This window comes from Pseudonaja textilis, chromosome 1, assembly GCF_049901715.1.
Source record: "Pseudonaja textilis isolate UNSWEBS1 chromosome 1, rPseTex1.2, whole genome shotgun sequence".
Lineage (NCBI taxonomy): Eukaryota > Metazoa > Chordata > Lepidosauria > Squamata > Elapidae > Pseudonaja > Pseudonaja textilis.
In genome coordinates, this window is record NC_141990.1 from 62,039,004 (window position 1) to 62,054,900 (window position 15,897).

At 37.1% G+C, this 15,897-nt stretch overlaps 1 protein-coding gene across 2 annotated transcripts in view; it reads right to left on the reverse strand.

Annotated features, from left to right (window-relative positions):
- The window catches only part of LTBP1 (latent transforming growth factor beta binding protein 1), a 224,820-nt gene that overhangs the window by 162,464 nt on the left and 46,459 nt on the right, over nt 1-15,897 (reverse strand). For both annotated transcript variants that reach the window (XM_026695526.2, XM_026695525.2), the window contains exon 4: nt 4,365-4,540. In XM_026695526.2, coding sequence (XP_026551311.2) covers nt 4,365-4,540 — 176 coding nt within the window. The remainder of the gene's footprint in view (nt 1-4,364; nt 4,541-15,897) is intronic.

The window sequence follows — 15,897 nt, forward strand, 5'->3', positions numbered from 1 at the left end:
TTGTTTTGATATATAGAAAAAAATGGAGTCTAACTAAATCTTATCTTGAGAAATAAATCCCTGGTAGATTGACCTCTACATTTTCCAGGGCTTTAGGAACTAAAAAAACTCAAACCCATATATTAAGAATGCTTGCAAAGATGAAAAGATTAGTTCACAAGAATCCTGGGTTAAAAGTTCTCAGCTACTCTATGGTCTTGAATTAGATGATCACATATTTGATTATTCCTCTATGGAGCCCATAACTTATTTTCAGTGCACAACATCAACAATGGGCCATAATTCAGACAGCTGTTCCATATTTATTTTAAGCATATCTTCCAGTGTGCACTCTCAATCTATATTTACTGCCTATTGTGCAAACTATGCACTTTTAATTTCACCTGTTGTTTCCTCTAATAATTACTAACATGGCCCCAACTACCAATTCTCATTGTAAAGGATCAAAAGTGTGACCTCAGATTAGGAAAGTAAGCAAATCACATCATTTCAGCCTATTGAAAGATGGAGATGTGCCTGGGTAACATTTTTTGCCCAACTGTTTAGTTGAGAAAATAAAAGGGCAGGCAGAAATTTTAGGCTATTTAACGGCAGGCCCAAAAAATTTCAGATATGGACTTCTGGCACAATCATGCTGTTGGAAAGAATATTCTAGGGTGGTCTTTGTAAATGTTGATCTTAGCATTCTTAGTTCCAGAGTGCCAGAACTTTGTTTTTTCTTAAATTCTCATACAAGTAATTCCTTCTTGAAACTGAGAAAACTGAATTCAAATTGAGAGCTATTAATTAAACTCTGGATCTAGAAGAATATACAGCAACATGAATTTAAATTGGCTTTCAATTAAAAAGTTCCTAATTCAAGTATCACACATGTAGACAAGCAAGTGTTCAGTCTTAGTTTTCTCTCTTTTCTAATATAAAAATCAGACGATGATAAGATTTCTTGTTAAAATACATGTGAAGCAGTCTGAAACAAGGACACAAGCCAGGTGAAAGCAATAGAAATCTTCTGTTTCCTGTATCAAACACAAGCTCTACCAAGGGTGTCAAATTGGCGGCCTGTGGGCCAGATGCCTCACACACAGGCTATATCCACCCCAGCTCAACAAGGCAAAAAAGTCACGATATGGCGCAGTACATCACATGATGCAATCAAGTTTGACACCCGTATTCTACAGATACCTAGGCCGCTACTGAACCAACTGGTCCCGGTTCATCTATTTCCATTATCAACCTCAGTAAAATCTTCCGTGAAAACAACATATCATCATTTTGTGTAACCTTTTTTATATGCAAATTCAATTATTTCTGGTGCTAGGGTTTACTTCATCACATTAAACACAGGGCTGGTAAAGTTGTTGAACCACAATTTATAGAACCCCCTTTTTAACTCTGTTGGATACAGCTCCAGGGAACTATAGCTTAGAAGAGGCTGGCTGAGGAATTCTGGGAATTGAAGTCCACAAATTTGAAAGTTGCCAAGTTTGGAGACCCTTGGCTTAGAATATCTGGAGAGCTCAGTGGTTTCCATTCCTGAATTAAGGAGGAAATATTCCATGAGGGCCTCCTAGGACTTGCCAAGACTATCGCAGCTGTTGGCTGCTTGTAAGAAAGGAGTCATAATTCCCTCTTCAACATTTAAAAATATCTTAAGTGATGCATATCCTCATTGACTGCCTTATTTGTTAAAAAAGTGATCTATTAATTTCTTCTTATTACAAGTTATCATTGTCACCATGTACAGGCTTTGAGCAGCACATGCTTGTGAATAGAGCATGCTTTCTAAAAACATTTTTTTAAAGAAAAAAGAGGCATCAAAACTGGAAAATGTGGAAGTAGGCAAGCCAATCTTTTAGATGCAAATATACAAGCAAGAAATAACATGTTTAAAGGAACATTCCCTAAAGAGGATTGCTAAATGAAAGAAACTGGTCATTTAGATGACATTTGTTATCCATTTCTTGAGCTCTCCTTGTGAAGTTTGGAAACCTATTGGATAGGAATTCTGGAGGTTGGGAAAAACTTCTATGGATCAAATGTTTTATAAAACATAAAAATAAAGATGATAGATCACACAGTAGTCATTAACATGACAACAAAAACCTTAGGTTTAGTAAGAGCTTCTAATGGAGAAAAAAACTGAAATATAAAACCTCTTGTTCGTAATATTTAATATTAAGCAATCCATATCCTGCAATATACAAGATAGTGAAGCTTTTATCACTATCAGCAAGTAACTTCCGCTGCACATATTTTACTTTAGCATCCGGCTCAACTACAGTTAATCACTGAAGTTGCTTTCTTTTAAAAAAGCTAAGTGGCCAGTATTGTAATACATCTTAATAAAATGCTAAATGCAATGGTATATTGCCAACAGTAGAAGTGCTTACTACTGACATGTCAGTGGTATGTGGACATGCCCTTTGGAGACAGGGAAAGGATGGAGAGGGAGAGATGTTGCCTAGGGAATGGTCAGATAAGAGCTATCTTGAAGCTGCACCATGGGCAGAGAAAAGGGCTCAAAAAGGACCAGAAATAAGTTATCAGATTCTAAACGAGACAGCGTGATTTGTAATTTCAGACTGGCAAGATTCTGTTAATGCAGCCTCACAATAAAGTAGAAATAGCTCATCTGGTTGTGTTTCCTGTCTGATCTAGGCCAACATGAAAGCACAGGACAAGGTATTTTCCTACTACTACTTGGATCAAAGTAATCAAAACCAGCTCTAGAAGTTCCTCTATCTGTCAGAGTGGTTTTGAGGAGAAAATGATTTTTGTTGTGACTGAGCTTCTGTTCTTGAAGTTCCATGGATTGCTGAAAAAGGGTTGAACTGCTGTTATTCAATTCAAATCCATTGTTATTATTTTTAAAACTTATCTATATCACAAAATTAATAGACAGCATTTTGCTATCAAAGATTCTAAAGTCCTTGTACCTGTGGAAGAATCCTGAAGATGTCATCTGATCCCAGAGCATCACAATATTCTGATACAGGACTATGCACAAATTTATTTATTGATTTGATTTGATTGGTCAATCGCTTACAAAATAATAGGTATAAGTATAAACATGAGTAAGAATACAGGAAATAGGTACAAATAAATGGGGACAATAGGACAGGAACTGTAGGCACAATTGTGCACTTATGCACGCCCCTTACAGACCTCTTAGGAATGGGGTGAGGTCAATAGTGGATAGTTTGAGGTTAAAGGAGTGGGGGTTAGAGGATATAACAACAGAGTCAGGTAATGCATTCCAGGCACTGACCACTCTGTTGCTGAAGTTGTACTTTCTGCAATCAAGTTTATATTGAGTTTGTATCTATATTGAGTTTGTGTGCTCTTGTATTGTTGTGGTTGAAGCTGAAGTAGTCATTGACTGGTAGGACATTGTAGCAGATAATTTTGTGTACTACGCTTAAGACCAACCATAGGTGGCATAGTTCAAGATTGTCCAAGCCCAAAATTTCAAGCCTGGTGATACAGGGTATTCTGTTGCAAGCAGAGGAGTGTAGTACTCTTCTTATGAAATACTTCTGGACTTGCTCGATTGTATTAATGTCCGATATACAGTGCGGATTCCAAACTGATGAGCTGTATTCGAGTATTGGTCTAGCAAAAGTTTTGTATGTCCTAGTTAGTTATTCAGTATTTCCGGTATATAGTTTTGAATCAACCCGTTCTTGTAATATCAAGAAACCAATGTCAATCCTAATCATAAAATTGGATTAAGTCTTAATAATTCTGAAGGGTGGTTCTGAAGTTATGCTTTAGGGATTCCACAGGGCTCCATCTGATCTTCCATACTATTCAGCTTTTTACACAGGGCCATCTGGTATTGCGAACTGAGGTTTTCACATATACATTCAGCCCACTTTTTTCATGACATCCAGGAGAATTCCACAATTATTTGTTTTGTGCACAATCAAGGACTGCATTTATTAGATTTAAATCCTACTTTTTTCCCCTGGGAACCAAAAGCAGATTACATGGGAATCTCCTTTCATTCTTTCTCCACAAAAATCTCATGAAGTTGGCTGAAACTACAAGAGAGAGCAACTGACCCAGTTGCCCAGTGAATTACCATGGCTAAAGATGAACTGGAATCTGAACCTTCCCTGTCTTAATCCATCACATCAGCTCTTGTTTTTCTGGAAGACAAATAAAACCTTTGCATGTTGTATTCCAAATTAATGTCTCTTTCAAGCTGAACTCAACCATTAGTGAATTCCCAGATATGTCCATGTAATGATTTTGGCAACAATAAAGAAGTCGTTTACTACCGATTTTCACTTATTATAATAACATACCTTCCTTTTAACTTTTGTTTGTTTATTTCACTGCAGCACTTCAGCCATACTTACTCTGATATGATGTTGCAAGCTGATCCTGGCTCATTCTTAGAGGTAAAGAACTCTCTGTGGACTGTTCGCCTGAGAGCACTTTCTTTGACGGATAGTACTTAGGCTTAATAACATATTCATGTGTTTGGCCATGATGCACATTCATCATCAAACTCTGGGATGAAAGGGGGATAATTCTGTTTGAAGAAATAAGAAAAATAGAGAAATTGATAGGAAAACATTACGTTGGTCAGAAATGAAATTAATAACATAAACAGCAAATAATTTCTAAGACTATAGCAACATATTTAAATCTTGATGTTAAAAAAATAAGCTAAGCAAACTTGCTATGTGATAGTTGCAAACATACAAGAAAACCACAACCCTTCCTTCTTACAATTGAACCCTAGTAAGTGCCCATCCTTCCAATGATTGTGGAAGACTTAAAGCTCGCAGTTCACCAGGGTGCAAAACATAAATATGTACTTCAGCTCTAAGATTAGAAGAGCAATGGGAAAAAGGAGGAGAAAAGGGGGAAAAAAGAGAAGTCCCATATGCTACTGGAATAAATCCAATTTTTAATACAATTACACTGGATTCTGAAAGAGATTCAAATACTTAATTAACTGAACATTTTTTCTAATGCAGCATCTTTGATTTTCAGAGATTAAAAAGAATAAGTAACATTCAATTCTTGGTGTGGACAAAAGCCTGCAACATATCAGTAGTCTACCCACCATTTAAATCAGCAGCCAAGAACATATAATGAAACAAGAATACGAAGAAGTAGATTTACTTCTTTTAGATCTTTATTTAATTGCATGAGGTTAGCAAGAATTTTTGCCTTCAACACTAATAAAAACCACAATGAAATTGCTACTTCTTCCTCCTAAAAAGTATATTACTAAAAGGAAGAAAGCTTGGAAAGCTGGGGTACATTTATTTAATGTAAAAGGATTGTGAGTGTTTTTCAGTTGTAGCATTCAAATAAATTGGTGATTTTTTCCCCTGATTTTTCATATTTTAATTCTCGCGCGGGTGCTTCCCCCCCATCTTTCTCCAGCTGATGGTTCTAGGGGTTCTACTGAAAATCAAAAGATGCTGTAAGTATAAATCCTCCTAATTGCTCCCAAACAATTTAGAAGCTTTCTTTTCCTTATTGATATCATTAATCTTTTAGAGTTTTTTGGAGTAGGAGGCTATGACAAACGGAATAAATCATCATCATCATCATCTTGATCACACATTAAACATTTATATTTATATATTGGTTCCATTCATACATAATAATGATAATTGCTGGCTTAATGCTATTATATTTTTTTCTCTTGTGAAAGCTATAGCCTAGCCAACATTTTAGGCCTATTGGTTTCACAAAAGTTCACCATTTTTTGTATAAGTTGCTTACATTTACAGGAGTTATTAACTTGGAATTGATAGCAACATTTTGACATACATAAAACTTGTAACAAGAAAACCACACATTTCAATAATCAGCCTTTCATCAGTTCAAAGTTTCAGCTATGTATATGAATAGACAAAGGTTTAAAACTTGCTCTTAACACCAAAGGGCATTTTAAAGTCAATATATGGGATCCAACAGTGGCCAAACACAATCAATGGGTCCTGAAAACTTAACACTCCATACATTGCTTTTAGGCAGATAGAAATACTGTGGGAGTTGTGTTGGCCTCCTTGTTGAAACAAATTTAAAACCACTACAGTTTATAGTATAAGCTCAAATATCATTCATCTAGAGCTCAAGAAAATTATCCTGATATAAAAAAAAACCAACCTTGGACTCCCTTTATCAAATAGTTATGACAGGCAGAGTTGAGAAAAATAACTTTTGGCAAGGAAAATGATGTCTAGACTAAATAAGTCAGTCCTAACTTGAGCTTTCTTTTATAAATGAATGCTATTTATTGGAAGTCTTATACTTCCTTAAAGAAGCTGCCCCCCCCACCTTTTTTTTCAAACCATGGCTTAAGATTCTAAATGGCAATGCATATTTTCTAATTTAAATTTGTTGGAATATTGCCATTCTTAGTATATTTCTTTTCATTACAGAATCTGCTCTCGTGCAGTTAATTTACATATAATGAAAGTCTGTCAAAAGTAGCATATATTGTTCCACAATAAACTGCCAGCATAACAAATTCAGCCAAGAATCAAAAACATCAGTTGCAAAATAACAAACAGAGACCGACTAGTAGGTATTATTGGCAACTTTCTGAGAAGCTATATACTAACTGGGCCAGCACTATTAGTTCTGCAGCAAAATGGGAACTGTCTGTTCCAAATAACTGGCAAACAAGCGTTCTTGCTACTAAAAGAGGCTGTCTAGGAAAGATGTAAATCTTGTTCCAGCCATGGACGGCAGGGCTCTTTTGCTTTAATCACTAGAGTTGTTACTGCTGTCCCCAGTTAATAGGGGTTGAATACTACATTCCTTGGCAAGGAAATTCAAATCACCCAACAATTAAGTTTGTTAAATATGGTATAACAGGGATTTATGGTATAACAGGGACCGAGTTCGCCTAGAATGACAGAAACAAGTTTCAAATCCAGCTTCAGTCATGAAACTCTCAAGACGTTTTTGGGCCGGTTGCCAAGAGAGAGAAATGGAGGGACATCTTTCCTGAAACGTAAAATAAAAATCCAATAAGCCAACGAATAGAATCATATGTTTCTTCTTTTCTTCTTCGTGGAAAAAAAAAAAAGAGAGAAAGAGAGGCCCAGTTTGAGGAAGCAGTTCAGGCATCAGGCTAGAAACCAGGAGACCAAGAATTCTAGGCATGCCTTAGGTATGAAGTCAGCTGGGTGATCTTAGGCAGATTCGTCTATCTCAGACTTGGGAAGGAAGCAATGACAAAACACTTTGGAAATATAACTAGGCAAACTGCAGGGACCTGCCATGTCAGTTGCCAAGAGTCAACACTGACTTGAAGGCACACACAAACACGCTTCTTGGTGTAGGGGCCTTAAAACATTCCAAGGGAATTCAAGAAGTTTGAACAGTCAATATTAACTAAATCCAATATTGTTTCTAAGACAGGTAGTATTCAGCAGGTTCTGATCAGTTCTGGAGAACTGGTAGCGGAAATTTTGAGTAGTTTTTAAGAACCGACAAATACCACCTCTGACTGGCCCCGCCACATCTATTCCCTGCCTCCTGAGTCCCAGCTGATCAGCTGAGTCTTCTTTGGAAAGCAGGTTAGTGGGGTGGGGAGGGAACAGGATTTTGCAGTAACCTTCCCCCAGGAGTGGGGAGGGAATGGATATTTTGCAGTATCCTTCCCCTGCCATGCCCACAAAGACACACCATGCCCACCAAGCCATGCCTCCAGCAACAGTACTAAATTTTTTTGAATCCCATCACTGATTTAAGAGTTCCACAATACTTCTTAAAATATATTCCTACAATAACTCTACATGGACACCAAAGTACATGCATCCATCAGAGTTATTAAATCTGGATTGCAACAGTGCAGTGACAATAAAGCATTGCAGCTTCTTGTGTTTCTTTGCTACCAACCAGTTGTCATCCATCCTTTTTTGCACCTAGACTCTGGAAGTCCTAGTACATGTCTTAACTGAGATAGTTAAGAGTTTTAAGAGTATTTCTTCAATGGCTTTGGGATAATGAGCCTACAGCTGAAATTTGAAAAAAATATGAGTGCTCCCACAATGCAGCTACTTGGGAAAGAGAAGAGAAAGCCTGTTCAAAGGGCAGATTAAGAAGGATGTTGCCTTTGAAGTTTTCAGCCTCAAGGATCCTTCCCACTCCCCATCATTATTTTGTTTTATTTTTTCTCAAAAAATATTGGGGTGACCCACTATTTTACATTTTTAAAGAGTGCCTACAAAGCAATGTGGGGAAGAGAGGTGATGTCAGCAAAATGCAAGCTTTTGCATTTTTAAAATGTAATGTAAATTAATGGAATGTAAAATTAATAAAGGTGGGTATGTTAGGAGAATCGACAGCTACTATGACATTTGGATGCTTATACCAGGGGTCTGCAACCTTAAACACTCAAAGAGCCATTTGGACCCGCTTCCCACAGAAAAGAAAACACCAGGAACCAATAATTTAACAAACCGGTATGACTGGGTGGGCATGGCCAACTCCACGTCACTCACTCCCACTCAGTCACCTTCTGCTCTGGAATATGGAGAGAGTCTCCATCCCCTGGCATTCCCAGCCATTGGTGGGATCAGCTGACAGGCGCCGCAGCAGAGGGCCGAAAGAGCTGCATGTGGCTCCAGAGCCACAGGTTGCAGATCTCTGGCTGATACCAAAATACTAAGAAAGGAAACTATATATAATAATCTTTTATGTAACATTAAAAATATTTTATGATAACAGAAACAATTCTAATGTAATAGATGTGATGCATCTGAGTACAGATACAGAATGCTGTGACATTCTCATCAGTGAACTGTGATAGTCTTTCATTCCAAGTCATAAATATTATAAGCACAATAAAAATACAGACTCTTTTTAAATGTTGCTTGTTAGAAGTATATTTCAGGTGTTGGTAATAGGTATATAATTTACATTGAGGTTCTATTTATTACTCTGCAGCCAAAAACTTTTTAAAAAATCTCAGTTTTTCTACTTGTCCTGATCTTTCTTTTTCTTTTAAAATTGTGGCTAGCAAAATAGATTCATTAAAAAAAGAAAAGAAAGAACGCCCAGATGAGTTTTAGTTCCCAGGTAGCTACAATTAGCCCTCAATTCACAACTGCTCATTTAACAATGGTTCAAAATTATGATGGCCTCATAAAGTGACTTAAGATCCGTCCTCAAAATTACAATTGTTATACCACCTCCATAAGTCATGTGGTTGCTATTCAGGCATTTGGCAACCGGCTTACATTTATCACAATTACAGCATCGAAAGGTTATGTAATTGCAATGTGTGGCCTTTCCAGCCATCTTCCATCAAGTAAAGTAAATTCAGGAAGTAGGATTCGCTTAACAACCATGGTAAAAATGGTGGTAAAATCAGGTCTGATCACATGATGACTCACATTACACAACTGCGCTGACTTGTGATGAAAATTCCAGTTGCAAATGTGGTCATAATTTGTGGACTATTTGTATTTTATTATTTAGATTTCTAAGTTTCTTTAAACTTTTTGATTATATCTAATGTTTCAAAGGTTCATGTTTATCTTAAGAAAATGTAAATATAGATTCTAAGTGTCTCCAGAACCAAACAGGACTAGAAATGATAAATCAAGAAACAAGCTTCTCTAACGTTTGATTAATAGGATATATTAAGGGATATTTGAAGATGATAACACAAGAACTCTGACCAGTACTTCTCCTTTCAAATGTGACCTTTAGATATACACATTCACTCCTTCCTTGCTTTCTCTTACACATTATATTATAAGGGGGAGAAAAACTGACTCTTCTGAGAGGTAAAGTGACCAGCAACCTAGATACTGTTTACACAATGGCTACTAAGTATGTAAGAATCCACTTGTACAACAGACTGATCCAAAAATTTTACTTAGCAAAAAAATAAAATTAAGCTTGAAGTCCTAAGTAATTAAAACCAGCAGCTAGTCAAGTCAGTAAAAGTTAGTTCTGAATATTTTCCCCCAAATCAAATGATTTTTAATCCATTTTTCTGAAAATTTCAAATTTTGAAGAACGAATGAGGATCTTATTAAAGTTTTTCATGAACAAGTACTCAGTCCTGACTGTATCATCTAGGGCAACTGTTTCTAATTTACAGCTCCCAGCAACTCTAGCCAGAATGGCTAAATATGTGGGAAACTGGGTTTTTTTTGTTGAAATGCTCTAATAAGATTTTGAATTGATGATGTGGAAAGAACAATTGTTGCCAGTGAAAACTATAGGCAAACACATGATACGAAGGACACCACAGTTAAGGCCTCATGTAAGACCTACAAATACACCAAATAACAGTGGAAAACTCTTGAAGGCATAGAGGTAGAGAAAAAGTTGACTGAGAGTCATTTTCTCTGCCTGTGTATGCATATCCTATTCTGTCCAAAGGTTGGCTCTGTATGAGCGTTGAAGCATTTCAGAATGCACAGTTCATGTTTTACCCAATTCTTCTTGACTGTTTTTCTTCAAAATACACACAAAGTCTGTCTGTTTAAGACAGTTCTTTTGAGGAATTGTGGCTTCTATGCGCTGCCAAAGACAACAAGCAAAAGACAATAAGTGGTACCATCAGTTTCACTTGTGGGACACTCTACCGAGAAAAGGGAATTTTTAAATAAGTATTATGAAACTGAATATAGAAGGGACTAAGATCGGGTTCATAGGAAAAACGTAGCTTCTGAAATACAGGTAGTTCTTGCTTAACAATCCTAATTGGGATTGACAACTCAACCCCAAAGCAAAGTGGTCACTAAACTACAACTGCAGATTCTGGCTGAAAAAGGGCAAGACTAATCAGTTTCACATCTGCTTTTGTTTGTTTCCTAACCACTCCTCTGGAATGCTCAGTGTCTGCCTACTGACTTGTACTCATCTAAAGCAATGCAAATGCCCCACAGCCCAGGACTAAAAGCTGCAGGCAGTCTACACAAACAGCTCACAGTATTCTCTGTAATCCCTTCCTCTCCAGTGCCTTTATATGAGGGGCGAGGAGGTGCTTAGCTCTTCTACACATCAAAAGCAAATTTTATCTGCAGCTGGGAAGGGTCAAGCAAAGACTAGATTGCTTGCAAAATCTTACCTTTTTTTTCTCCCTCCCCCTCAAAGAGGAAGACATTTCAAGAGAGTACTGTAAGTTTGCAAACAACTTAGAGTAGCCCAGGTTGCCAGCATGATCACACTGCTTTCAATGTAAAGAAGAGGAAACAGCTTACTCTCTTACAGTGCCTTCCTCTCCAATCTCTCTGCTCTGCAGGTAGAGGTAGGTGGGTGGGAGGAAAATAAAAACACAAGTTAGGCATAGGATAATACATACTGATTTTTTGATCATGTAACTGAGGGAGGTTGCAAAGGTTGTAAATGGTCATACATTAGCTGTATTTTTTTTTCATCACCATCATGAGAATGAATGGTTACCAAATGGTAAGTAAGCAAGGAATACCTGTAAAGTAGAAAGTGATCAAGTCACCAAGAAACTGGTAGTTTCTTTGTAAAAAGTGATTGTTTCCAAAAAAGCATGAAAGTTTACGTGCATAAGAAATTATAGTGTAAAAAAGTACATATTCTCAGATAAGAAAACCTATATATACACAGTAGCAACTGGTAAGCTGCAAACACCAGGCTTCTCTAGTACTTCCTGTTCATCTTGCACTCACAGATGTATGTCCTATGTGCATTTTAAACAAAAGAAATATGACATTGCCCATTATGTGCCCATGCAGTAGAACTATGTTTTGGACCAGGTATTAACTTATACTAATAACCAATTAACTTCACTTATAGAAGGGGCTCTAGTGTAGAACTTATCTAATTCAATTCCCATATGAGCAACTTGTTATTTTTGGTATCCAACCTAGGAGTTTGCTGCTTGTCAATAAGCTGCTGATGTCCTGGGTTTGTAAAGCATACAAATATTACAGTTGTTAACCTTTAATCCAGTGGTGGGATTCAAATTTTTTTTACTACCGGTTCTTTGGGCATGGCTTGGTGGGCGTGGCAGGGGAAGAATACTGTAAAATCTCCAGTCAGAGGTGGTATTTGCTGGTTCTCCAAACTACTCAAAATTTCCACTACCAGTTCTCCAGAACTGGTCAGAACCTGCTAAATACCACCTCTGCTTTAATCTTACTTAGGAAACTAAATGATATACAGCCTGTTTTCCCCCAAATTTGTCACACTTTAATGAAGGGATGTACAAATAAATCTAGCCAAGAAATACTGTATCCTTGGCCTCAATCTTGGGATCAACACAGATAAAATATGTGAAAAATAATCTAGCTGTTCTGCTGTAAAAATAAGTGTAACTTCAGTCCAATATCAGCTTGCAAGAAGCAACTATAAGCTATTTCAGACGCAGGCTTGAACCAACAATGTCTGGAAGAACTTGGCATTCTTATTCCAAAACTACTTTGCCTATATTTTTTTTAAGTGGTCTGGACCAAAAACCCAGACTGCATACCAGAAGTCTAGGAATATGTTGTTTTCTTATTTGCATTAGGTAAATGTAAAGTCTATAAATCATTCCTCTGGCTGTTTAGAAAATCTCTAGTGTCTTCTACAAATGCATTTTGTTTGTATTTTTTTATTTGTCTGGCTAGAAACTAAAGAAACTTGTACTTCAAATACACATACATACACACTCACACAAACACACACACAGAGTCTAACCAAGAGCACCTGTAAATAGGACACCTCCCACGATGTTGCCAAATTTGAAGCATTTCAAAAACCAGTCACTCAAAAATAAATAAATGAAAAGCAAAAATTCCATGGGTATGTCCAGTTCTTAGACAATTTAGTCTAAACTGCTCTAAACAAGCGGTCTGGATTTCTGTTGATATAATTAAATATTCCATATTTATTTAACAATACACTTCAGATCTGTCCAACTGTCAAGAGTCAACAAAACAATTCCACTAAAAAACACAGATGGAAACACATTAAAGCTACAGTTGGCATTTATTTAATGGCTTGATTTTTCTATATAAAAAAACATAAGATGATAATCTTTCTCTGGGAGGGAAGAAAAATTATTTCTGCAAAGGCAGAAAAATGGAATGGCTTGAAAAAATACTTGATGTATGTGTCTGTGTAAATGTGTGTGTGTGTGTATATATATGTGTGTGTGTGAGTGTGTGTGTGTGTGTGTGTGTGTACACACACACACACACACACACACACACATATATGTATGAGAGAGGCAATAAGGTGTCTGAAATTGCATCCTTAAACTTTGAGTTTAATTCTTTTGATTTAACATGCTTCATTATTGGGTGTCTGGTCTAGGCTTTCTTTGTTCCTCCCACTCCTACAGACTTCAAAGCAGTACATGCTTGAATTCCCAAATATATTAGCCTAGTTTAAATTATCATCTTAAGCAGCAGTTACTGCCCATCGATCAAGAAGAAAAAAGCAGAGGCACATACACACTGAGCCCCCAATAAGTCTAAATTAAAACAATACCACAAGACTAAGACTAGTAAAGGCACTAACTGTGCCTTCTTCAACTGAACATAATTTCTTTGTATATAAAAAACTATTTTTGATTCCCAATTGTTTTGTCTCCACAAAGTTAAAAATAACTGTCAATAATGATGTCACCTTAATATAATAAAACAAACTCGAAATTATGATCTAGTTCAGCAAAATTATTTACTCCATTTTAATGGGGTAATAGAGCTTCATTAATATAAATTAAACAATCAGGCATACCAACAGCTACTATTATATCATGATGGTGGCATGGAAATTCTTACTAACCCACCACTAAAATATTAGTGGGGATGAGACAACAACAGAGGGATCTGATTGTCCACCATGTGAAAGCTGAACCACACAAATATTGCCCCTAAATTCTTGGCCAGCATTGAACTGATACAAAGTGAACTATATTGATGTTAATCAGCACATGGAACCAGATAGGAAAAGGCTGTCTTAACCCTCTACAAAATCCACAAACTATAGTTAAAAATAAACCATAAATAGATTCGTCAATACTACATGTAAGTCCCCATGGCACTAACTGCAACAATATATTTGTTAAAGTTAGAGTTATCACTTGACTTTACTCCAATAACTCAATGGAGCTTGTTCTTCATATTTGCCCCATAGCAGCAACTCTGTCAGTTGGCTAAATGAGAGTGGCGTCCCCAATGTCACCCAATGTATTTCCTTGAAGTGAAGGTGAATTTATTTACCTACTCCTAGTCTGACAATTTGCCTACTACATCTCACCATCTATCATTTCAATGCTAAGAAAGGTCAGTTACCTGGACTGGCAGAAAAATCATTATTGATCTGCAAATACATATTTGCTTCATAAAGAAAAGCACAATGTAAATGTCTATTTTTAAGAGCAATTATTACACAAGATTATCACAGCTTTAATCTATCTGCAGTTTATAATAGGAATTGCATATTCAGGAAAAAATGATTATTTCAGCAATGTAAATTTTTTTTATTGTTTCCTACTTTCTCCTTGCAGCAATCTTATAACACTTGTATAATATAAACTTCTCTAGTTGTTGCACAAAAGAAATACAGGTGAAACTCGGAAAATTAGAATATCGTGCAAAAGTTCATTTATTTCAGTAATGCAACTTAAAAGGTGAAACTAATATATGAGATGGACTCATTACATGCAAAGCAAGATAGTTCAAGCCATGATTTGTCATAATTGTGATGATTATGGCTTACAGCTCATGAAAACCCCAAATCCACAATCTCAGAAAATTAGAATATTACATGCAATCAATAAAACAAGGATTGTACATAGAACAATATCGGACCTCTGAAAAGTATAAGCATGCATATGTACTCAGTACTTGGTTTGGGCCCCTTTTGCAGCAATTACTGCCTCAATGCGGCGTGGCATGGAAGCTATCAACCTGTGGTACTGCTGAGGTGTTATGGAAGACCAGGATGCTTCAATAGAGGCCTTCAGCTCTTCTGCATTCTTCGCTCTCATGTCTCTCACCTTTCTCTTGGCAATGCCCCATAGATTCTCTATGGGGTTCAGGTCAGGCAAGTTTGCTGGCCAATCAAGCACAGTAATCCCACGGTCATTGAACCAGGTTTTGGTGCTTTTGGCAGTGTGGGCAGGTGCCAAGTCCTGCTGGAAAATGAAGTCGGCATCCCCATAAAGCTCGTCTGCGGAAGGAAGCATGAAGTGCTCCAAAATTTCCTGGTAGATGGCTGCATTGACCCTGGACATGGCTCCCCAAATCAACACAGACTGTGGAAACTTCACACTGGACTTCAATCATCTTGCAGTGTGTGCCTCTCTATTCTTCCTCCAGACTCTGGGTCCTTGGTTTCCAAATGAGATGAAAAAGTTGCTCTCATCAGAAAAGAGGACTTTGGACCACTGAGCAACAGACCAGTTCTGTTTTTCTTTAGCCCAGGTAAGACGCTTCTGACATTTGTTGTTCAAGAGTGGCTTGACAAGAGGAATACGACATTTAAAGTTCATGTCCAGGATCCGTCTGTGTGTGGTGGCTCTTGATGCACTATCTCCAGCCTCAGTCCACTCCTTGTGAATGTCCCCAACAGTTTTGAATGGCCTTTTCCTGACAATCCTCTCCAGGCTGAGGTCATCCCTGCTGCTTGTGCACCTTTTTCTTCCACACTTTTCCCTTCCACATAATGTTCTATTAATGTGCTTTGATACAGCACTTTGGGAACATCCAACTTCGTTTACAATTACCTTTTGAGGCTTTCCCTCCTTATGGAGGGTGTCAATGATGGTTTTCTGCACAACTGTCAGGTCAGCAGTCTTTCCCATGATTGTGATTCCTACTGAACCTGACTGAGAGACTATTTAAAGGCTCAGGAACCCTTTGCAGGTGTTATGGCTTAATTAGCTGATTAGAATGGGACACTTTGAGCCTAGAATATTGAACCTTTTCA